This window comes from Bos indicus x Bos taurus, chromosome 10 (genome assembly GCF_003369695.1).
Source record: "Bos indicus x Bos taurus breed Angus x Brahman F1 hybrid chromosome 10, Bos_hybrid_MaternalHap_v2.0, whole genome shotgun sequence".
Classification (NCBI taxonomy): Eukaryota; Metazoa; Chordata; class Mammalia; order Artiodactyla; family Bovidae; genus Bos; species Bos indicus x Bos taurus.
In genome coordinates, this window is record NC_040085.1 from 7,340,383 (window position 1) to 7,364,796 (window position 24,414).

At 52.6% G+C, this 24,414-nt stretch overlaps 1 protein-coding gene across 3 annotated transcripts in view; it reads left to right on the top strand.

Moving 5' to 3' along the window:
• SMAD6 (SMAD family member 6) overlaps positions 1-24,281 on the top strand; it is a 77,905-nt gene extending 53,624 nt beyond the window's left edge. For all 3 annotated transcript variants that reach the window (XM_027553040.1, XM_027553042.1, XM_027553041.1), the window contains one exon: positions 22,459-24,281. In XM_027553040.1, coding sequence (XP_027408841.1) covers positions 22,459-23,000 — 542 coding nt within the window. In that variant the 3' untranslated portion in view covers positions 23,001-24,281. The remainder of the gene's footprint in view (positions 1-22,458) is intronic.
• The last annotated feature ends 133 nt before the right edge of the window (positions 24,282-24,414 follow it).

Here is a 24,414-nt window from a genome sequence, read left to right on the forward strand (position 1 = left end):
CTAGGGAGGTTGAAACTGAAGAGAATTGGTGGAGGCGGGTGGGATAGGGAAGATAATCTAAGTCAGTGCTAAACAGAGAGAAAGCAAGTGCAGCAGTGTTAACACAAGGTAATATAATTCCAGGCAAAAGAGCATTAGAAGGAACAAAGAGGCAAACTTTACAAAGATCAAGGGTTGGCAGACTTTGCCGTAAAGGGCTAGATAAACATTGTCGGCTTTGCAGGCTGTTCTGTCTCTGTCCCACTGCCGAGCTCTGCCGCTGTGGCATGCACACACACAGACACACACACACACCACAATGCTCGTGGCATACACACACACACACACACACACACACACACACACCACAATGCTCGTGATCATGTTCCAGTAAAACTTCAGTACCCCAAACAAGTGGCAGGCCACATTTGGCATTTGCTGACCCCTGACATAGGTCAAAGCTGAAATGGCCAGAAAGATATAATAATCAAGAGTCTTTATACACTTAGCAACATAGTTTTGAAATCTCTAATAAATCAGAAGATGGATAGAGCTTCCCTGATGGCTCAGTGGTAAAGAATCCACCTGCCAAGCAGAAGATGAAGGTTCGGTCCCTGGGTTCGATCCCCTGGAGAAGGAAATGGCAACCCACTCCAGCATTCTTGCCTGGAGAATTCCATGGACAGAGGAGCCTGGGGGGGCTACAATCCATGGGGTCACAAAGAGTTGGACATGACTTAGCAACTAAACAAGAACAGCAACACAAAAGATAGACAGAAATAAAAAGGGAATTTGACAGACCTCCAGAAGAATGGGAGTTTGTAACATGGCGCTTTCTGAAGTTGACAGATTCAGGAGACGAGTGAGAGAGAGAGGATTTTATGAAGACCACTGCAAACATTTTGCACTGTGTGCGTTTGTATGTTTCCTGGTGCTTGTCCCATTGTCCTATGCCAGGACCCTGTTCCTCCTCCAGGTTGTTTAGAGTGGTCTGTCTTGTCTCGAAATGGACTTGATGGGTCAAGATAAGGTTGAAAAAGCTCTGCCTCTTCAGCATTATGTGCTGCCACAGTTGTGGAAGCCCCACCTACAAAATCCACCTGTCTCCCAGTGTTAAACACACCCAGTTGTAGGCAGGGTCCCCGCCCTGAATGAGCTAATAGTCAGTGGGATGGAGGGATGTATGCCCTGACTCTCCTTGCCCACCCCCTTCCTGTGGCTCCTTGTGCCCCCAACACCCACGGGCACAGCCCTCACCGATGCCTACAGACTGTCTTTTCTCCATGAGCCCTTCCGTATTCTGTGATCTGGCCTCAGAAGGCTGCTCTTGCCTTGACTTTTGCCCATGTGCCTTTCCCAGCCCAGCCCTCAGCCTCAAAGCTCCACTCCACCCCTTCCACTCCTCCGTGGTCCCCCTCAGCATCCTTCTGAATGAATTTGATGGCCCAGCCTTCTTTGCCTCGCTGCCCCTCACTTAGGTTCTTGGTGGTCATGTCCTTTCTTCCCCAGGCTTGGAGTTCTGAGGGCAGAGGTGCACCCGGTCCCCTGACCCCCGGGAGACCCGCCTTGTGCCCTGTGGGGGCTCTGAGCAGTGACTGGATATGGAAAGGGGCGTCCATGGAGAGAGAGCCTCCCTTCCTCTTGCACGCCCCCTGGGAGCGGAGGTTAGACTGCGTGCTTGTGAGTCCCACCAACACCCCTTCACCATTGGGTGACCTTGGATGAGTCAGGAGGCCTCAATTTCCTCAGTGTCCAGCGAACAAGCAATTAATAATATTCCCCCCTACCGCCCACCCACCCACCCAGAGTTGTGGGAACTAGATGCCTGCCATGGGGTGAGCTGGCAGGACGTGTCAGCTCCTGGCACAGTCATTCCCTATCCCACGATTCTTTGTCCTGGATGCTCTTGATCCCATTTCACAGATAGGGAGCCTGAGGCCCAGAGAGGCTAAGGCCATTCATACCTGACACATAGCTAGTAAGTGGCAGAACTGGGATTCGAGCTGAGGCCCCTGACGCAGGATCCCACGAGGAGGTGCATGCTGTCCCCAGGGCCTGTGCTCAAACACGCCCAGATGCACTGAGTCAGGGCCATCCGTGGTGGCTCCAGAGTGTCGCCTTCCCGGCTGGTCTCCCGGCCTGGCGCTGGGGCCGCCACGTCTGTCTAATGCTAGGAAGTCGATTCGGTTTGGTCTCCTTCCTGCCCCTGTCATCCGTCCCCTGGGGAAGCCAGCTCTGTCACTACCATGCCAGGCTGCTGAACCCTCTCCTCATGGGATCGTGACATATCAGCCAGAAAGGGGCCTCTTAAATCTTGTGAAAAACATAGATTCCTGGGCTCCACCCAGGACCCATGAATCAGAATCTCCAGGGGCGGGGCCTGGGAATCTGGACAGAAGGGCCCAAAGCAGGGGAAACACTGGTTCTTTTAACCCTTTTATCTTTCAGTTAAAGAAGCTGGGCTTAAGAGAGGAGTCTGTGTTGCAGGGAGGGTCAGAGAGCCTGGGGGCCTGAAAAGCCTTCTCTGGACCCTTACCTGGGCCACAGCTGCTGCCCCTTCCCAGCGCTGGTGCCCTCCACAGCCCTCCCCTCCCCTGGCCCCAGCCCCAGCCCTTAGCCTCGGACCTCTAGGAACCCTGTGCAATGGAAGTGGTTGCGAATGGGTGTGCAGAGACCTTCTGGAAACTCAGGCTCTGCTTGGAGACTTCCTGTGTCTTACAATGTTATCTTCAGAATAGGAAACTTTGCCCCATTTTTGCAACGCACATCCTTTGCCTGAGAGTCTGTGGTGGTGCCGGCCAGCCGGGGCGGGTCACTTCGCAGGCAGAGGCAGGGAGTCGTTCTGACAGCCATGCGAGGAAGACCTCTTTGCCTGCTACCCACAAGAACAAACAAACAGACCCTTTTGCAAAAATAATTCCTGTTGGCCAGACTCATCAGGAGATTTGTTCCTTGAGCCCAGTGATACTGAGGAGCAAGTTGTTCCTTAGAGACAGGCTCCCTAGCCACGAGGCCCAGCTCTGCTGCCTAACCTCTGGCAAGTGATTTCTGCTCTCTGAGCCTCGGTTTCCTCTTCCGTAAAGGGAGGAGGTTGGGCTGGATAAGTTCTGGCGCTAACAGTGAACAGCTCCCCAGGTATCCTTTTGATTCCTCTACTTCCTCGGAGTTTCTCTTTGAAATCAGCATGCTTTTGCTGTTAGACAGTATGTTCTGGAGTACCCTGTAATTTTCCGAGTTTCCACCAATCCAAGACAGGCATGCCCCTCCTCACCCTCAACTCGGAGACATTCACATGACCCATTGGGGTGGTGGGTGGATTTCCCGAGTGACAGGTTCCATTTTGAATTGGGAGCAGGGAAATGCCCCTCGGAACTGAAAGGGAGCAGACTTTCTGCGGGCTTGCAGTTAGTTACACGCCCGGTCCAGAGCTCACTTCCTATGGGCCAGCTGCAGAGAATGTTTATGCAGTTTCTTTTATTCCCCTCAGACTGGAAGTCTTAAGGAGGACTCTGGTTTGAGGGAAAAAAATGTGTGTGTGTAGCCCACTAAATAACTTGGAACTGACCAGAAGGACTGATGTTTACAGAAACGAGAGCCTCTCTGATTTCCTTTGACACACACTCCTTGCCACAGGACTGATGATTCCTGCTTTCAGGGAGTCCGGGTTGGTGCACCCTTGCACACAGTAGGCATGACGTGAGCGTGAGAGAGGAGCCCCACCTCCTGGGCAAATGCTGTTCTTGCCTCTCCGTGGCACTTCTGTTGGCTGAACCCCAAACCCACAATGAGTGGTTCTTGAAAACATCCTTCCCACTCTTTCCCCTCAGGGAATTGCTTTCAGGGTTTCAGGGTGGGGCCCTGCATATTCCAGGCCTGGGCAGGGCAGCTCTCGTGGCTGGGTGGGAGCAGTCGGGAGCGGGGGTGCCTTGGAAAGGTAGAGATGGTCAGACTCTGGCATGAGTGACCTGCTAGGATCCGGTTCTTGGTGGGTCTCTGTAAGTAAGTGAGTCGGTCTGCCTGTTTGATGGTAAAGACCACGAGGAGGGAGAGGGTCAAACCTCGAGGATGCCCAGATTCCAAACATGTGGGTGAAGATCCTTCTGGCCAAACTGTGGGTCAACTACAGAACCCATGGTGACCATGGCAGGACGTCCATCTGGGGGCAGATGCAGGCATATGGCAATCCCCAGCCTTCATTGTTTTGTTGGTCTTACCTGATAGCAATATGTGAAGCCCAAGGAAGGGGTGCAGGAGTGCAAAGGGATTGGTAGGGACAGGGAGAAAAGCATCCCCCAGTGCACCTGGCTTCCCCACCCTGCAAGACACAGGATGCATCTTCCCCATGGGACACGGGCGAGAGGCCCTGCTAGCCTAAGGGGCACCTCTGAGGCTGGCTTCATCACCCAGTGGGTGCTCCAGAGTCTTGGTGATCCAGAAGATGTCAGGAATGTGCAGAGGACCGGAGCCGCGGGGTGGTGGTCTTAGGATGGGGGGCGGCGGCTCTGGATCTAGGAGGTGGGGGGTGGAGGGAGAACAGTCTTTCAGCCTCAAAGTTGAGCCTGAGGTCAGTGCCCCTTGGGGGGCGGGCTGGGGGGAGGCTCTGCCTTCCCCTGGGGTCCCTAGGCAGGCAGGCTATGGGGTAGCGCCAGGACAGGGGCACCCTGGGGAGGCTGGCGGCTCCAGGTCTCCCTGGCACGGCTCCAGCCCCCACGTGCCCAGAGACACAGGCGGTTGCTCCTGACTCGGTGGCCTTGGGGACCCGCCCGGCCGGAACCTGCCATTCCCCCGTCAGTGCCGCCTCCCTGACTTGGCAGGGCCATCTCCTCGCGCTGGAGCAGCCCTCGGTATTTCCAGCTTGGCCCTCTGCCCGCCTCGCTGGGGCCTCGCAGTCTGTCCTCCCGGGCCAGGACCAACACACCCTCTCAGCTTGACGGCTTCCCAGCCGTGCCCGGGCCTCTTCCTGCCACCCCCGACTCCCTGAGCCGAATCTTCGGTCCCCTCACCTAGCCTGCCTCTCAGAAACCATCAGTGGCCACCCTCTACCCCCATCCCCCGGAGGTGAAATGCACTTCCTCCCAGGGAGAAATGTGGGGCCTGGCTCACTTAGAAATCACCGAGGAAGCCATAAACATCCTGGGTTCCCCTGCTGCAGTTGACGCCCGAGGGGTTTCCACGTGGGGTGGGGCCCCTGCCCACCCGCTCTCACGTGGAAACACCCCATTTGGCTGTGTCCCCTGGCCACACGCCCTAGGAAAAGCTGCTTCTTTCAGATGGGCACGGAGATAATTGGGTGGCACGTTGGTTTGCGGGAGCCAAGGGCTCCCTCTCCTTCCTGGGCGGCCGCTGAGCGACCTGGGGGTGCTAGAAGTATAGCCCCCCAAGTGGCTTCTTTTCCAGATGCACAGAAGGGGAGCACTGAAAACCCAGAGGCTCACCAGTTCAGGCCATTGAGGGGTGGGTGATTGGAAAGGTTAACGTCTGGGAACCAAACTTTGTGATGTTCTAGAACCACAGATGATGCTAACTAGATAACGTTTCCCGTTAGAGGTCATTTGGAGATGTGCTTTAGTGCACAGATAAGAGTGATTTGTAATTGGTATGCCCATTGTTTATACAGCGCTAGTAGAATAAACAGTTCTCCTGAGCCTTATTTATATTTTGCATTTGTTTATCAAAACTTTTTTTTTCTAACTTCAACCCAGCTGCTTTCGGAATTATTACAAACTCTGGATTTATGGGTCCTGATTAGTGATACTTTATGTATGTGTATGAGAATTTATTTTGGCAGCATGCATGTTTTATCCAAGAGCCTCAGTGCATAGGGTAAGGGAAGCCGAAAGTGTCCCTTCCTCCCCAGAACGTCAATGCTGTAAGAAGGCTTGGGAGACAAATGTTTGTCTTATCTGATCAAAATCATGGAGTAGATAAAGCATGAGATTTCAAAGTGCCTTCCTAGACTAAACCCTGAGGGCTTGAGTTCGCAGAGCTTAACTGGGACACTGTGGGTGAGGCTGACTCCTGGGGGATGTGTATGTGGCCAGTGGAGGATAGAGGAGACGAGGTGACCAAAGGATACTTGGCAGCAGTTTCCAGCAACAACAGATATTTCTCCTTTATTTATGACCTGATATCTTGTCATTGTTCAGTTGCTGTCACATCCAACCCTTTGTGACGCAGTGGCCTGCCGCACACCAGGCTTCCCTGTCCTTCACTATCTCCTGGGGTTTGCTCAGACACACGTCTATGGAGTCAGTGATGCTATCTAGCCATCTCATCCTCTGCCACACTCTTTTCCTTTTGCCTTCAATCTTTCCCAGCATCAGGGTCTTTTCCAATGAGTTAGCTTTTCGCATCAGGTGACCAAAGTATTGGAGCTTCAGCTTCGGCATCAGTCCTTCCAATGAATATTCAGGACTGATTTCCTTTATGATGGACTGGTTGGATGTCCTTGCAGTCCAAGGGACTCTCACGTGCCTTCTCCAACACCACAGTTCAAAAGCATCAATTCTTAAGCGCTCAGCTTTCTTTATAGTCCAACTCTCACGTCCATACGTGACTACTGGAAAAACCATAGCTTTGACTATAGGGACCTTTGTTGGCATAGTGATGTCCTTACTTTTTTAATACGCTGTCTAGGTTTGTCATAGCTTTCCTTTCAAGGAGAAAGCGTCTTTTAATTTCATGGCTAACCTGATGTGTACTCTCTATCCTTTTTGTCCTTCACTGGTCTTACAGCTTACCTTTGACATTCACCCACTAGCATTGGCATCAACCCTTCAGCGTGACTTCTAATCAGGAATTAATGGTGCCACTTAGCCCAAGGCTTTGGCACTGGTCTCAGGAGAGCTTTGCTCTGATTTCACAATTGAACCTCACTGTTACAGGGGACTACATTTCACACTGAGGTTGGTCACCTTGTTCTGTTGATCCCCATTTTTCTTGAGGTGTTTGTCTGTATAAAGACCTCCCAAAGACTTGACCCAAAGAGGGGCTCACACTTCTATCCTCTTCTTCACGCCTGAACTCACCCGAACCACTTGAATAAACCTGAACACAGCTATAGCCTCTCCTGCCCTCTGCTCACCCAGCTCCCATCATTTTTCTTCATCATTTAACCTTTTCCTGAGGCTAAAGCGAACAGGTGAAGTTAGAAGCACCACCTTCCCCCTACCTACACATACACACACACACGTTGAGGGGGATGTTGTAGCCCCATTTTACAGATGGGAAACTGAGGCACGTTGTGCTTTTGCACGCAGGTAGGGTAGACACTCTGGGATGGAGTTGGAAAAGGAGACTTCTGGGTGTTTGGGTTTTCTGCTGTTATTTTTAACTCTGGGATGAAGCATCCTTTCTTGCAGTTATGGCCACGACACAGGGCTGGGATGTTGTGAGACTCTTGATGTAACTGAAAGGGCCTGGCCTGTGAGTTCCTGACCAGGGAGGAAGTGGTTAGGTGGCCAAGAATGCAACCTGCACCTCCCAGATTAATTAATAATTGAGCGCTGGCCCCTGGCCAGAAGGAGCCAGGAGAGATACAGTGAACCGAGAGTGGTTAACTGCAGTGGGGGAAGGAAAAGTTTGACTTTGCCTGTGGCTAAAAGGGAAATTCACAATGGCCGTGATTTATGAGCTGAATTACTTCGGATCCTCCTTTGTGGGCCCAACTCGGGCCTGCACTCCAGGAATGCAGAGCCAGTTGTGCCCACGGGGAAGGGAGGTGGGAGGAGTGGGGGGTCAGGCGCCAGCCTCAGTGGAGGAGGTGTGGGTCAAACCCCTAGGAGAGGACCAGGAGAGAGGCTGGCTAACCGCCTGTTGGAAAGTGTGTAGGCTAGAAGCTGAGTGCCCATCAGGTCACCCTCTGCAAGAAGGATGGGAGGAAAAGTGGGTATGGAGTCTGGTTCTCCTGGGTTCAAATTCTGGCTGATTGGCTTTGTGACCTTGAGCCCAGGGCTTAACTTCAGTGACCCTCCACTGCCTCCACTGTAAGATTCTGCCCACCTCCTAGAGTTGTTCTTGGGGTTAAATGAGATGGGGTGTGGGGACAGATGGTCACTAAGAGCCCCTGAATTCCCATGGGATGAATGGAGGCCTCAGTATTGACCCAGCAATGGCAGGGTCTTTACTTAGCAAAGTTCTGCTAATGTGTGCTGGGCCCGTGCATGTCAGGTGTGTGCCACTTGGTAAAGCAGACACGATTATCCAACCTCCTTCCCCAACTAGAGTTGCTTCAGACTTCAGATTCAGGAAAGGCACTCCTTCCCCGCCCTTGTCTGGCGGGTCCCTGTGGCTGCAAACAGCCCTATGGAGGAGGAGGAAGTAGTTCTAGAAGGCACTTGGGTGTTGCCATCTGTTGGGTTCAGCCCAGGTATCTACCTGGGCTCTTTGCCTTTCATAGATGACATTAAGAATTATGAACTGGGAACTTCCCTGGTGGTTCAGTGGCTAAGACTCCAAGCTCCCAATGTTGGGACCCAGGTTCAGTCCATGGTCAGGGAACTAGATCCCACATCCTGAAATCAAGAGTTTACATGCTGCAACTAAAGATCCACATGTCAACAAATATTGAAGATCCTGTGTGCTGCAACAAGAGCAGGCACAGGCAAATACGTAAAGATAAGTATTTTAAAAAGGATTAGGAATTGGATCATGGCAAACAAGCCTTGTACCCCTCTCTACTGAAAAGTTAGCCTTGGGAATAGGAGACCAAACAGAAGCACAGTTGACAGTTGTGACATGGCTCCCACATTTTGCTGCATTGACTTGAGTCGTGCAGCTCATGCGCCTATGTGTATCTGGACATAGACTAAAGAATTACTCTGAGGGACTTACTGAGCCGATGGCTCACTTTCCCAAGATGCTTGGCTGACAGTGGAACTGACAGTGGGAGGAGCACCTTTGGCCTCCAGAGACAGGGATGAACCCTGATCCTCCTTCCTCATTAACCCTGTGGGCAGTCACCCAGCCTCTCTGAACTTTATATGCCATAACCTAAAAAGGGGTCCTTTATGAATGGACTTGGAGAATTGGAAAACCCTCCACAGTTAGATGGAGAAGGCAATGGCACCCCACTCCAGTACTCTTGCCTGGAAAATCCCATGGATGGAAGAGCCTGGTGGGCTGCAGTCCATGGGGTCGCGAAGAGTCGGACACAACTGAGCGGCTTCACTTTCACTTTTCACTTTCCTACATTGGAGAAAGAAATAGCAACCCACTCCAGTGTTCTTGCCTGGAGAATCCCAGGGATGGGGGAGCCCGGTGGGCTGCTGTCTATGGGGTCGCACAGAGTCGGACACGACTGAAGCGACAGCAGCAGCAGCAGCCACAGTTAGAAACAGCATCCTACCATCACCACTGACTGGGGGAGACCCAACTTCTTGACTTGGGCTATAGGAGCTGTAAGAGCCAAGCTTGGCTGCCTCCTTCTGCTTTGGAAACTGACCCTGGACTTGGGATTGAGGCATGGGATGCAAGTCTATGGGTCTGTGTCCACCTGCAGGCCTGCTGTGATGGACAGTTGCCTGACTTGCTCCTCCTCCGCACCTCTAGCCCCATATCAAACAAGCCATGCCTTTCGAGGCAGCTTGGAGCTTGGGCAGGGACGGCGCCCAGCAGCTCCAGCTGCGCACAGTAGCGCGACTGCAAACAGGAGACCGACTAGCAGGGATGAGCTTCTGCCAAGTCCTAGGTCATTTTGCAACATTTTTGTAAGGAACCTTTAAATCTCATGTTACTGTGTTCTTTACAGCAAATATTAATATTTAATTGTGGCTTAATGATCTCTCCAGTCAATATTAGCTTTTTGCTTATTATAAAGCATCCTTGTTTGCTCCAGAAATGTGTAAGAATGATCCAGGCAAGCCTCACTTTCAGAAAATCCAGTATGTAGGACCCTGTCTTCACTAAAATTAGGTACCTTTGTGTTTAAAGAGAAGGTTTCAATGCAAGGATTATTTGTAAATTGAATGCCTCTGCCCCTGGGACTTTAATTTGGGGGTGTTTATCCCAAAGTGTTAGTTGCTCAGTCATGTCCAACTCCTTTCAACCCCATGACTGTAGACTGCCAGGCTTCTCTGTCCATGGAATTCTCCAGGCAAGAATACTGGAATGGGTAGCCATTCCCTTCTCCAGGAAAGCTTTCTAACCCAGGAATCTAACCTGGGTCTCCTGCATTGCAGGCAGATTCTTTACCATCTGAGCCACCCAAAACGCATCCCAAAGCATTTCTTTAATGTAAATAAGGCATATTTGACTTGCAGAGGTCACATGATACTGGCTCATGGGTAAATAACAACAAGCTGGTGTTAGATGAGGCATATCTTTGAGAGCTTTGCAAATAAGAAAATCAGCTCCCATCCTGTTCTTTGGCATTTCCATGGAGAGCCGTGCTCCCTGTTCCATTCACCCTCGCAGACCTAGCAAGCCTGAGAAATTAAGTCCACCCCATTGCCAAACAAGATGACTGTAGGCTTTAGGTGATTTTATTTTATTGAAACAAGCATGGCACATAGCAAGCTCATCTGGTGTTCCATTGGCTGGGTTGCATCGTGAAGATCAGCAAGTAGGGATGTTGCTTCTCCCTCCCCGGCTCCGTGCCCTGGCTTCTAGACCTCCGTGGTGTCATCTGTTCAATGGGAATGGCATGGCTGCTGCGTTTTTTCCAACCTGGGGAAAATCCGATGATTTCCCGAGTGCCCGCCCAATTGCGCATCCAGATGCGCAATTCCAGTCATCTGTTATTGACAGTGTCTTGGTCAGGAGGCAGGGTGCCTGGTCCCGGGGTGGGAAGGGCAGAGGCCAGGTGAAACCTCATCCCCGGCCAGCCTGCTTGCAGGTGGGTGAGGTGGAGACACACGCCCTCCTGATGCGGGCATCAAAGAGCATCATGGAGGAGGGGCTGAGTGGTTCAGACCCAGGGACTCAGGAAGGCTTTTCAAAGGAGGTGACACTGGGGCCTTGGTAGTTGAGTAGGAGTCTGATGTACTTTGGGGAATGGAGGAAGAATCTCACTTTCATCAAGGGCCAATTACTGTCGTTAGGGCTATCATGAACCCGCCCCCCAACCTTGACCCCTTGGAGTGAGTTACACTGGCTTCATGGGTGTTCAGGGATGTGTGCCCCACTCAGGGCCTTGTGCAGAGAAGGGGCCTCTGCTCAGTTTAAGGCTCCGCTTTCACTACTGAAATTCTGGATACATTTTGAACAAGGAACCCTGCCTTTTCATTTTGAACTGGGCCCCCCAGTTCTGTAGCTGGCCTCGACACTCAGAGGTGTAGTCACCTGCTCACTGTAACACAGTCGTTAGGATCTGCACTCGTTCACCTCTCTGCTGCCTGTGGTCTCACGGAATTTTCCAGATCAAGAGAGAGTAGACAAACTACACATGGGGGCGGGGGCGGGGGGAGGTGGCGGGGGAGGTGTTCAAGGCACAGGGAGCTAAAGGATCCTCCTCACAGGGGACGGTGGAGCCAGGGATTTGAGGGGCCTGGGTTGTCGGGGCCTCCCCTGATTACCCCCTGGGATGTTTCTGCAGCAGCATAGGTTCCTGCCTCAGAGACAAGTTGATTGAGGGCAATTTTAAGGTACTTTGCTTTTATGGCTTTACATTCGGTCCAGGTAGAAGTCTGAGGCAGGAGGTTTGCCAATAAAACTCATATTGTATTTGGGAAATAAAAGAGAAATGGAGGTGCCCTGAATTCCCCCGACAGGGCAGGAGCGTGTCCCCAAATGGGCTTCCTTGAAGCACATCGCCGATTACCAGAGACCGCTTCCCCCTACTTCTGACGCCTGCGCAGGCTGTCCCCATCTGAACCCCCAAAGGGCCGACTTTGTTCTCTGTATTCTCAGATTCAACAGGGAAGTCAAGGTGGGGTTGAGTCAGTGAACTTTGGTACCTGAAGGCTCAGGTGAAAACCCACTCTCCCCCAAGACAGGAACCCCAAAGAGCAGCCAGGGACCTGGCTCCTGTGAGAATCCAGGAGTTCAGCCATCAGCAAGGCTGACTCGCAGGCAGGGAGGACGGGGGGCCCCTTCCCTCTCACAACTGCTGCCTCTCTCCTGGGGATCCAGGTACCCAGCTTCAACATTGTACACACACAGTGCTTTTTTAGAATCTTTGCAGGGTTAAGATGAAGAGCCAGGCTTTCCCACCCCAGGGGGTCTCTGCCTAAGGAAACAAACAAACTTACTCAGAATCCTAACTTTGTGATAAAACAAAACGACCTGGAATGAGAGCAAAGTTCAGAGCCTTTTGTTGCAGAAACTGGTTCCTTCTGGAAAACGTGGGGCTGATTTTATAAGCTGCTTATCACCAGCTCTCCCCTCCCCTTGGAGACTGAAGCTTTTCACCGTCCTTCCCTCCAGGACACAGGGAACCAGAATTCTCCCACCTAGACTCGAATTTCTGCCTGAAGTCGGAGAGGTTCTCCCGCCCAGCCTCCTTGCTGTTGTTTTTCAGTCACTAAGTCGCACCCAACTCTTTGCCACCCCATGGACTGCAGCCCACCAGACTTCCTTGTCTTTCACTATCTCTTGGAGTTTACTCAAATTCATGTCCATTTAGTCAGTGATGGCATCCAACCATCTCATCCTCTGTTGCCCCCTTCTCGTCTTGCCCTCAATCTTTCCCAGCACCAGGGTCTTTTCCAATGAGTCGGCTCTTTGCATCAGGTGGTCAGAGTATTGGAGCTTCAGCTTCAGCATCAGTCCTTCCAGTGAATATTCAGGGTTGATTTCCTTTAGGGTTGACTGGTTTGATCTCCTTGCTGCCTCTTTGGCGTCTTGTCTTTTCCGGCGTAGGGTGTTGGGGCTTCGTTTAGGACCGTCAGGCCGGGCCAGGTAGGCCTGCCAGTGTTTCTGGGGTACAGTCTGATGCTCAGCTCTGATGGAGAGTGATCTGATCGCAGCCTCAGTGTGGCTCTCAGAGCTGGGCCTGCCTGCAGAATGTTTTTAAGAAGGAAGCTTGGACCACAAAGCACCAAGGCCTGGGGAGAAAAGCCACAGCCCCCGGGCCCAGCGAACCTGACAAAAGCTTACAGGGACAGCAGGGCGAGAAGGATGCTGATGGAAGTGATAGGTCCTGCTGGGCTCCGGGGATACTACGTGTGGAGGAGACCCTGAGCAGGCCTGTGTAGTAGGGCCCAAAGGAGAGCTTGTTTTATGCCAGGGTTGCAAGAGGAGCTCATCTTTTCAGGATCCATTCGCATACTGCAGGAGATTAAATAACAGAAACCTTACCCATCTCAGCCCAGGCCGCCACCTGGTTCTGCTGGAGACATGGGAGCGAGCAGGCAGGGGTCAGGGTGCCAGGGGTGAAGGAATCCCGCTGGGTCCAGCAGGACTGTTCTTAGAGACCAGTGACAGCTCGGCAGGCTGACCACTGACAGCGCATACTCCCTCTAAACCCTTCAGGGTGGCGCTCCCTGGGCCTCCCAGAAGAGCAGAGGCAGCGTGCAGGGCCCAGCAGAGAGAAGCAGGCTTGGGGTCAGGCCATCCGGTCAGGATTCCCACGCGGCCTTGCTCTGTGGCCTCTGTGACTTGGGGTCTGTCCTCAGAGAATGGGGGTGATCCTGCCTCCTGAACTGGGTGCAGAGCAGAGAGCACCCGGCACCCCCCACACCCTCCAATTACTCAGCCAGGTCAGCAGCCCTTTGCTGAGGTCACCCTCCATTACTGAAGTGTATGTAGAACACGCTCCTTGTGTCAAGGAAAGGAGATGGGAGTCCGTGGGAGAAGCTGTCCTGAAACACTGGAAAAATACATGTTTGCAGGACTGCATTGGGGTCTATAGATAGTTGTTAGAAGGCATGGTTTTTGAAAACCCCCAAAAGGTGGGCAGTGTCTACTGGGGCCTCCATATTGCCACATCTAAAGACGACTTTGAACATCCAGTCCTTATAGAGCCGCCAAGTGCCGGCTTGGAGTGGACATGGATGGGCTGTTACAACACAGACTCTGTGCCATTACCCTGCAGGCCTCTGGGGTTTTGCAGCTCATAGGTTGTAACCACAAGAGAGTAATGCAAAGTCTCCAGTCTCCACATAGACGTGAGCTTGGATCCCAGATTGGCAGCTTCCTAGCTGAGGACTCTGGACTCACTACCTGACTGTTAGACCTCAGCTGCTTCTAAAAATGGGAATTACTAAGAGAATGAACAGTATGATGAGACAGTGCATTTAAAGTGCTTCATACTCTGCTTAGCATTGGGTAAAAGTTCATTAGATGTTGGCTGGTATATCATCATCATTATTACTACTATTACTACTGGCTGGTTTATCGTTGTTACTACTGTTGCTCCTCTTCTCAGCATTTCCCCCTGATCCTCAACTCCACTGACACATTACCTGACCTAATATGAATACCCTTATGAACTATACAGACTGAATCAATCTATTCAATAATTTATACAATATAGAGATAAGATATACAGTGGTAATAATACTAGTGAAAAAAAATAGCTGTTAACTTACAGAGTGCTTATTTTGAACCAGGCATTATTTTGCACTTGAAATTAATCCCAGCAGCCCGAGGCAGTAAGCGCTGATTGCATCCCCATTTTACAGTTTAGGAAACTGAGGCCCAGGTAGTGAAATCACTTACCCAAGATTTCACTGCTGGTGAGTGGCAGGGCTGAGATTCACACACATAGGCAGCTTTGTTCCTGGATCCTGTGCAGGAGACACCCAACTGGTCCTAGCTGCCAGTCTATTGTGAGTTTCTCCTGTAACCCTGGCCAGTTCCTTTCCCTCTTGGGGCCTCAGTTTTGCATCTGCAGAATCCTGAATTGTGGCCACACGGACCACGAATTTCCTGGACTCCCTCCTCCTGTTGTCATTTTCCCTTTGCCTGCTTCACTGCTGTCCAGGGGGTAACCCCCAGCCCTCCTGCCCCCAGCAGAGCGGCTAGTCAACTGTCTGGAAAGTGGTGGCCAAACAGTCCTTGGCCCAGAAACCAGCGGCTGAATGAGCCCCCAAGGTGGACCCCGTGAAGGCGGCGGTGGTGGCCAGACCGCCCGTGATGTAATGACCGATTAGGAACTTCCTCTTGGAAGCCTGGCTTCCTCCAGGGGCCAAAGGTGCGGGAGTTGAGGTGGGGGCGGGGAGGGGCGGGTGGGAGCGAATAAGAGGAAACTCCTGTCAGCTGGGCCCTGCTTTTGGAAAGCTTTCAGCGGAGCGGCTCGTTCTAAGCTGTTGACCATTAACATGGCCCTGTGCACATTCCTTCTCTGCTTTTACTACCGGATCCCAGTGAATAAAGGACGGGTCTCCCCCTCCCTTAACGAAGAAAAAAAAAGAGCCTCTAATTAATGCTGCATCTTTAGACTTGCTGCAAAACCTGAAGCCATTTCTGCAGCTTAAAATGACAAAGGAAGGTTAAGTGGAAACTTCTTTTTCCCCCTTTAGTTTGATAACAAAAACTACTTATCTAATGGGCAAACAAGGCTTTTAAAGGGGTGTTAGGTTAACCAGATGCAGGGCCACGTAATTACTCCCAGGCCTGGGAGCCTCAGATGAAAAAGCTCCTGGTTGGATGGGAACTTAAAAGCCGTGGGCATAACATGGGACAGAAGAAAGGAGTTTTCCAGGAGGGCAGGCGGCCCCAACAGGGCTCTGTGCAAAGGGGATTGGAAAAGCCAGCCCTAGGCTCCTCCTTGGCTCTGCCACCAAATTGCTGGGTGACCCTGGGCAAGTCACTTAGCTTCTCTGAACCTCCCTTCCCAGCTCTCGGTGGGGTCTGCCCTGGTTTCATTGTTCATTTAAGGTGTGGCTGGGCCAGCCCCCGGAAAGGCAGGGAGGCTGCTGTGGCCCAAGGGGGTGTGAAGCAGCAGCCAAAGCTTTGAACGTGGAGGAGCCTGAGCAGCCCAGCTAGGCCCTGGAGACTGGGGGACTCGGGGCCAGCTTCCTGTGAATGCCCTGAGCCTTCACATTTCCCTTCCTTGGAGTCTAAGCCATCCGGAGACTTTAATCTGGGCACTTCTGTGGTTCGCCTCCCAGGGTGGGCAAGTCCAAGGCAGTCTGGCGCGGCGGAAAGGGGAAGTCACGAGGGAAACAGGCTGCATTGCGTGTGTTCAGGCTTTTGGAGTGTGCGGCCCACGGGGGAGCGCACAGGAACGTTCCTGCCCTTTGTTTTGACAGAAAGCTGCTGATTCAAAGAAGCTAAAGGCTTTCCTTGGGATTTCAGCTTTCCTCGCCTTCCCCAGACTACAGTGGGCCCCATAGGTGCCCCAGCATCCCCACAAAATTACACATTGGGCTTGCAGGACCCTCACTTGGTCAAGAGGCCCAGAGGAAGGAATACCAGCCATTGGAGGGGCTGGCTGCAGTGCAGGGGAGAGGACCTCCCGCTGGGCCAGTCTCCTCCTGTCCATGACAGGCATCCACCACCCTCTGGTGGCAGGAATGTGGGCGCCACCCAGAGGCCAGGCCACCCTTGTCCGGCCTGTCCCCTGGGCCCCCTGGGAGCCCTGCTGAGACCACTTTTAGGACAAGCCACAGAGGGCTGGCCTTTGTTGTCATCCTTTCAAGGCGTCGTACCTACGATGAATTGCACAGCTCTTTAGCGCATAGGTCATGATTTTTGACAGTGTGCATACCCGAGTTCCTGCTGTTCAAGATAGCAAACATTTCCAGCATCCCAGAAAGTTTCCTCATCCCCAGGGGTTACTCCCCAGAGGTAATCCCTGTTCTGATTTCTGTCACTTTACTTCATTTTGTCTACTTAAGAATTTCGTATCAGCGGAAACAGCATATCTTTTGGGTCTGGCTTCTTTCACTCAGCCAGATGCATCTGAGATTCACCCACGTTGGGGCGTGTTTCAGCAGTTTATTACTTTTTACTGGTGAATCGTGTTCCACTATAGTGCGTTCATGCTCAGTTGTATCTGACTCTTTAAAACCCTATGGATTGTAGCCCGCCAGGCTCCTCTGTCCACAGGATTTTCTCAGCGAGAATACTGGAGTGGGTTGCTATTTCCTCCTCCTGGGGATCTTCCTAACCCATGGATCCAACCTGAGTCTCTTGCGTCTCCTGCATTGGCAGGTGGGAATTTACCACTGTACCACCTGGGAAGCCCTCTTGTACTGAATGGATGTGCCTTATTTTTGTTGATCCATTATCATAGCCTGTTTGGGCTGTGATCACAATGATACCCTAAATTGGGTAGCCTAAATAATACATATTTATTTCTCACAGTTCTGGAGTCTGGGAAATCCAAGGTCAAGATGCTTGCTGGTAGATCTGGTGTCTAGTGAGAGCCATTTCCTGGTTCATAAATGGTTGTATTCTTGCTATAGTCTCACACAGTAAAGTGACGGGGCTTTCTGGGGTCTCTTTTCTGATCTGTTCATGAGCTCCTCACGTCCCAAGGACCCTACCTTCTAATACTGTCACGTCAGGGATTAGCATTTTCAACCTGAACTTGGGGAGGGACACACATGAGCATTTAGTCCACTAACATCCATCCTCCTGCTGATGGACATCTGAGCTGCTTTCCAGGTTTGGGTGATTACGGTTAGAGCTGCTGTGAACATTCATGAAGTCATAGATGCGTAGAGCTCACTGTGCAGAGGGGAAGACTGAGGCCGGGAGAAGAAAGAGCGCCTGCAGATCGGGGCCAGGAGAGAGGACACCTGGCTGCAGGACTCCTGGCCCCCGGTCTGGTGCTGCTCCTCCAAGTCCGCCCCAGACATCACGCCAGCCCGCGCCTCTCCTCTCCCCCTCCCCCCGGAACCCTTCCAGCCGGGACCCAGAGTCTGGCTGGGAACTAGGCCAGGCCCTGAGCAGGGGGTAGCGAGCAGGAGTTTCGGTCAGAGAGCGGTCATCTTTGATGTTGTTCACTCGGGTCTGACTCCCCGGTATTTATTTGCAATTAAGGAGCTGGTTCCTAATTAGGCTGATGGCGGGACCACAGCCTTGGAGCCATGAGAAGAAAAAGATCTTCTGCAAGAGGCTGTCCCCTCGTATCCTGAGAGGCAGCTCAGGCTGCAGATGAGAGGCATGATGGGTGGAGTGGAGCTCTGCGTCTGAGGGGAGTGGAGAGGGGACCCTGGGTTTGGGGGTGCCTGCCTGCTCATTCTCAGAGAGCGTTGTCAGCTTGTGAACACGCAGCATTAGATGTGAATACACGTGTGTGTGTAAACAGAGCCGCAGGAGCACTCATCTGTGTCCCTCATGTTCAGCTATTCATCGCTTCACTTTGATTTCTTCACTTAATGAGCACCTTTTTGCACTTCAGGTACCAGGCTGGGAGCTAAACCTTAACATTGGTAAAGTGCTTTACAGTTTGCAAAGGCCTCTGCTGTCCGTTGTCCTGTTGTAACCCCCCATGGTGGTGATCCTGGGTCATGACCCCCAACACCCGTAAGGAGCCCTGGCCTTTGAAGGGTTAGGCCAGCATGGGGACAGATAAACAGCTGCTTCTTTCTGCTCCAAATTGATCTGCTGCTGGAGTTGCCAGAAAGTTCAAAGAGGGACTGTGTAATTGAGGTACTCAATTATGAACAAGTCCATTTTACAGATGGGGAGATTGAGGCTTGGGGACATTCGGTGACTTGTTCATGACCACATATCTAGTCTGTGGTGAGAGTTAGGTCTGTCTCACTCAGAAACCTTTTGGATCATGGGACAAGCACTGGTTAGAATTCTGGGGTCTCTAGTTCTGGTCCCACTTCTGCCACCCACTGCTGTATGTCCTTGGGCAAGTCACCTGGTACCCCCCAACCCCCGGGCACCATCTTTGGGGCACAAGGACACTGGGCTCAGTTGATGGTTCCCACAGGCCACTCTCAGGACTGAGTTTTCACTGGTCTATGGTGAAAAAACAAGAAAATTTCTTACAATGTAAATATATTTTTAGATTTTCTGATTTGATTTTTTAAATACTCTATTTTTTGAGAATCAAATTATACTTTCTTTTGTGCTAGTGACAGTAGATGGTCTTGGGGTTTTTAATCAGTCTGTATGTGACAATATAAAATTGTAGTGACCTTGTAATATTCCCACCCCACCCCCATTAAACAGTGTATTGGTTTGTGAAATTCCAGAGTATTGGGGCTCCCTGGATGAAATAGTGCCGTGGGACCCTCAAGCTCTGGAGCCCAGAGACCCTGAGAGCTAGGAGGAGACGAGGAGGCCTCAGGCATGGTGACAGGCTTACCTGCTGGGCTGCTGTCTCAGGATCAAACCTGAGACCCTAGACCTTGCCCAGCACCTTTCAGGCCTGAGGCCATCAGCCCCACCTACTGGGAAGGATTCCAGTAAGGGGTAGTGTGACGGCAGTGTGCCCACACTTGGCATATATTCTGTTTCCTTCCTCCTTCCCTTGCAGGGTGTTCCAAGAGCACCCTGGGGATACACGCAGACTTGGGACAGATGCAGAGAGGACTAAGACCCACCCCTTCCTCCTTGAGAGTTGAGGCCAGCCAGGGATGCTGACCAACAGCACAAACACCTGCTCAGGCCAAGAGCGAGGCTGCATTTGAGGCTCTAGGCACACAGGAGGGAGAGGTCAGAGAGGGCTTCCCAGAGGCGGCAGTCCATCCCTTGGAATTTGGAAGACCTGGCCCAGAGCCCAGGCTTGATGAGGTGTTACTGCTCATCCAGAGGCCACAGGAGGTGAGGCCCGGACTAGGCGGTGTCCCTGAGCACCATGGCTGGGGCCCAGGGCAACTCAGGGGCTGGGTGGTTTATCCCCATGCATAGGGTTCCATCCCCCGTGAGGAGCACCGACTGGAACAAGACCCGAGACACAGGTGTTGATCAGGGTTGGGGCGTGGTTAGATGATGAGGGCACAGTTGGTTTGGCTTGGCTGGGGTTGGAGGTGCTGAGAGGAGGGGGACAGGAAGGCCCACTTGGCCTTGAATTAAAAGCCTTTTAGGAGCTTCGAGGGAAGAAGTGCCCCACCCCTGGGGTCCCATTACTCTTCTCTCTGTTAAACTGCTTCTTAAGCTTTTATGAGTGGCTACACCCTGGGGCAGAGCTGCCCCTTTATGACTAGGGTGGCCCCTCTGTGCTTATCTGTAGAGGCGGGCAGCAGTGCTCCCTCCCTCAGTAGGACTGTGTGAGTCTTCAGGGGATGAAGGCCTTTCGTTTGTGACTCACCAGCTTGTGGGTAAGCACTTCTAGGACTCACAGACCACGAGAGCTGTCATGGTTGCAGATAGGGAAACTGAGGCTCTGAGAAGGTGGGGGGCCTGTCTGGAGTATGGAGAAGAGCTCCCCTCGAGAGTGTGGCCTGGCACTGATGCCAGCCCCAGCACTCTTGAGCGTGTGCCCTTGGCCGGTTATGGCACCTCCCGGGGCCTCAGTTTCCACACCCGTGGACAAGGCTGGTAGCAGGTGCACCAAGGCCGTCGTGAGGAAGTCACCTGGCTTACGGAGGGCACTCAGAGGTGCCCGCTGCCTGTGTTGTCGTGCAGCGTCCTCCAGGCATGCTTCTTTGCCTCTGCACCTCTGTGCCTGGTGCACTGACGGAGTTCTCACCTAACGAGAAGGTTGGTTTCGGAGTTTCACAGCCAGGCTGGGACGGTGCTGCTTCTCTGCATCTTGAGAGCTCTCAGACCAGTGCCAGATGGATGGATGGAGAAAGGGACAAGGGCGTGGGGTACTCCTGGCGGCCCTCCTGCTGGGACTGGCCTAGTGCCCACTGGTGGAGGGGCAGGTCAGCTGAGAGCAGGGGGGCCTGTTTCCCCCACTCTGACCACAGCTAGAACCATGAGGGGTCTGCGTAGGGACCATGAGACAAAGTATACATCCTCAGGGGCTAGCCTGGGGCCCTGTGGCTGGGACCTTAATGCCACCCTTTGAGGCTGTGCCCAGCCCCAGGCCACAGCAGAGCAAGCAGCCTAACAGGAAGCCCTCAGGTGCACAGTTCCCTGCTGGGGGCGCCTCCCAGAACATAAGGGAATGTCAGGAGCTCGGTCACCCTGCTGCTCTGGGACGTCTAGGCGGGACTGGACTGAAGGCCGACAGAGCTGACCTCACCCAGGCTCCTGAATGAAGTTGTTGGCAGTGCTTTCTCCCTCAGGTGTGACTGGACTTTGCTCTGTTTCTCTGGGAGGAGCTGAGCCATAAAGGGCCTCACTGTGTCCTCATCAGGCCTCCAGCAGACCTTCTCCCCCTGCCAAAGCCCCAGCCGGGGGCCTGAGTGGGAACACTTCACCCCACCGGGCGGTCTGCTTCTCAGAGCCGTGAGCTCAAAGGAGAGCCCAGGCGTTGAAATGCTTCAGAATCTGAGGCCGGCCACGCCTGAGGGCAGGGAGGAGGGGGCTGCCCTTCAAGATGGGGCCCTTGCTATACCTGGAAATTGTTAAATTCACGCAGACGCATAGAGGTGCTCCCAGCTGGAGTGAAAAGGGATTCCAGTCTTCATCCAGGCCACATCTTTGCTGTCACTGGGGAAAGTGGGGTCTGGAGAGGAGCAGCTGGGAAACTGGAGCCCTTGAGGAGCGATCTCCTTTCCCACTTAGAGACCCTTCATTTCTATGTCTCACAGAAGCGGCTGCAGTTCTGGTGAAGACCTGCACTTCCTGCCAAGAGAGCCAACCTGAGGGGCTGGGGTGGGGGCTGCTGGGAGACTCTGCATCACGCTCAAGGCTGAGGCTGGGAGCCATCAGCATTGAGCAGCAGTGATTCCCAGCTGCAAGAGATACTGGGGGCCATGTCCCCCACCCCACCCTATCCTGCCTTCTGATGCCTGAGTCCCCTCCAAGGGGTGATTTACACCCCTCCATTGCCTCACCCTGGTAGCTCACACAGTAAAGAATCCACCTACAATGCAGGAGACCTGGGTTCAAGTCCTGGGTCCGGAAGATCCCTTGGAGAAGGGAATAGCAACCTACTCCAGTATTCTTGCCTGGAGAATCACATGGACACAGAAGCCTGGCGGGCTATAGTCCACAGGGTCACAAGGAGTCGGAAATGACTGAGCGACTAACTTGCACTTCACCCCACTCTGTTCAAGTTGAGGCTTGGACTGACTGGGTTCAAATCCTGGTGGTGCCACCCGCTAGCTGGGTGGCCTTGGGGTGCCAAGTCTCAGATCCTCATCTGTAAAATGAGAAGGTGGCCTCCTCGCCATTTCAGGAGGACCCAGAGAATCACGTGTGGAGTGAGGCCTGCAGAGCACAGCACCCAGAACAATGTAGGTGCTCACCGTTCAGCCCCTCCCTTGGGTGTGTGGGTGTGTGTCCCTCTTCCGCCGGCTTGTAAAACTCTATGGGCCGGAGCCGGGTGTGGCTCGTGTTTGGGTGCCCGTGGCACCTGGCACAGTTAGGTGCCCTGCCTTTGTGTGTGTTTGTGGGTGGGGCTGGGCGAGGGGGCCTGCAGGTTAAGTTTGAGGACAGCCTGGCCCGCAGTAGACGCTCCGCATGTCCGTGGGGTGCTAGAAGCTCCACGCACCTCCCCCTTCTCCCCGGGCCAGGCAGCCATACCACCTCCGCTGCCCGGGAATAACAGCTGCGTGCCCTGTGCTTGCCCCGCAGACGCCAGCATGTCTCCGGACGCCACCAAGCCGAGCCACTGGTGCAGCGTGGCCTACTGGGAGCACCGGACGCGGGTGGGCCGCCTCTACGCGGTGTACGACCAGGCCGTCAGCATCTTCTACGACCTACCTCAGGGCAGCGGCTTCTGCCTGGGCCAGCTCAACCTGGAGCAGCGCAGCGAGTCGGTGCGGCGCACGCGCAGCAAGATCGGCTTCGGCATCCTGCTCAGCAAGGAGCCTGACGGCGTGTGGGCCTACAACCGCGGCGAGCACCCCATCTTCGTCAACTCCCCGACGCTGGACGCGCCCGGCGGCCGCGCCCTGGTGGTCCGCAAGGTGCCTCCCGGCTACTCCATCAAGGTGTTCGACTTCGAGCGCTCCGGCCTGCTCCAGCACGGCCCCGAGCCCGACGCCGCCGACGGCCCCTACGACCCCAACAGCGTCCGCATCAGCTTCGCCAAGGGCTGGGGGCCCTGCTACTCCCGGCAGTTCATCACCTCCTGCCCCTGCTGGCTCGAGATCCTTCTCAACAACCACAGATAGCGCCCCCGCCACCTGCCCCGCCGCCGGGGGGGGCCCCGTGCCCAGAGACACAGCCCCCACGGACGAACCCCCCCCCCCCAGATATCATCTACCTAGATTTAATATAAAGTTTTATATATTATATGGAAATATATATTATACTTGTAATTATGGAGTCATTTTTACAATGTAATTATTTATGTATGGTGCAATGTGTGTATATGGACAAAACAAGAAAGACGCACTTTGGCTTATAATACAGATATATTTTCTTTCTCTTCCTCCTTCCTCTTTATGTTTTTTTTTTCTTTAAAGAAAATGATACAGCAGAGCCAGGTGGAAAAGCCTGGGTTTGGTGTCTGGTTTCTGAAATATTAATGCCCAGACAAAAAGCTAATACCAGTCACTCGTTGATAATAAAGTATTCGCATTATAGTTTTTTTTTTTTTTTTTTTAAACTGTCTTCTTTTTAACAAAGAGGGATGTGCAGGGTTTCCGTGGGTTTCTGACCAGTCAGGCATTTGAAACTTGATTTCAGTCTTTTAGCGGTTAAAGAATAGAGGGAATTACATTGAAAAGGAAGGAAGGACCTATGTTTGTTCTTAAGACCAGAGAAGGTTCTGTTGTTCCTTCCCTCCCTTGGCTGTGGGGTGTCCACAGGATTCAGGAGAAGGAGGGGGAGTTTGTGGTCCATCCATCCTGGGTAAGTGCTTCCAATCTGATGGGGAGGCTCATGCTCTGGCTTACGCCAGCTCTCAGTCTGATGTCCATATCTCCCATCTCTGAGCTGTCTGCAAACTAGAAGACTAATTCTCACCACTTTGGGGAAATGATCTGTGGAAGAAAGACTGAGATGGTGGGTGTTGGACCCACTTAATGGCCTTGTGGAAGCTCCCTGAGCCCCAGGGTGAAACTCCCTTTTAGGACCTAAATAAGCTACCCTCTGATCCCTCACCAAGGAGGTCAGAACCTGCCCATCTGGGGCTGTCCTCATGATTGATGCAAAGGCAGGTGGTTTCTTTCTTCTCTATAAAAGGGAAAAAGTTAAAGGTTCTGGAAGGGTAAATGACTAGCTCATGAAACTGACCAAGGTTAGAACTTACATCTAATTGTAGGACCAGAGCCATATTAAATCAGTTTCCTCTCTTGAGAAAACTCAAAAAAAGAAGGCTTTCTTGGCCAAATAACTAGGGAATGTTACATTGTATATCTTCTTTCTTGGAGATTTACATTAGCCTATTAAATGCTCTGAGAAGTCCTGTGTATTATCTATTGCTGCGTAATAAATTATCCCAAAACTTGGCAGCTTGAAACAACTACCATTTATTATCACACAGTTTCTGTGCTCAGGAATGTGGGAGCAGCTTAGCTGGGTGGTTCTGATTCAGGGTCTCTTGAGGCTGCAATCAAGCTGTCGGCCAGGGCTGCAGTCATC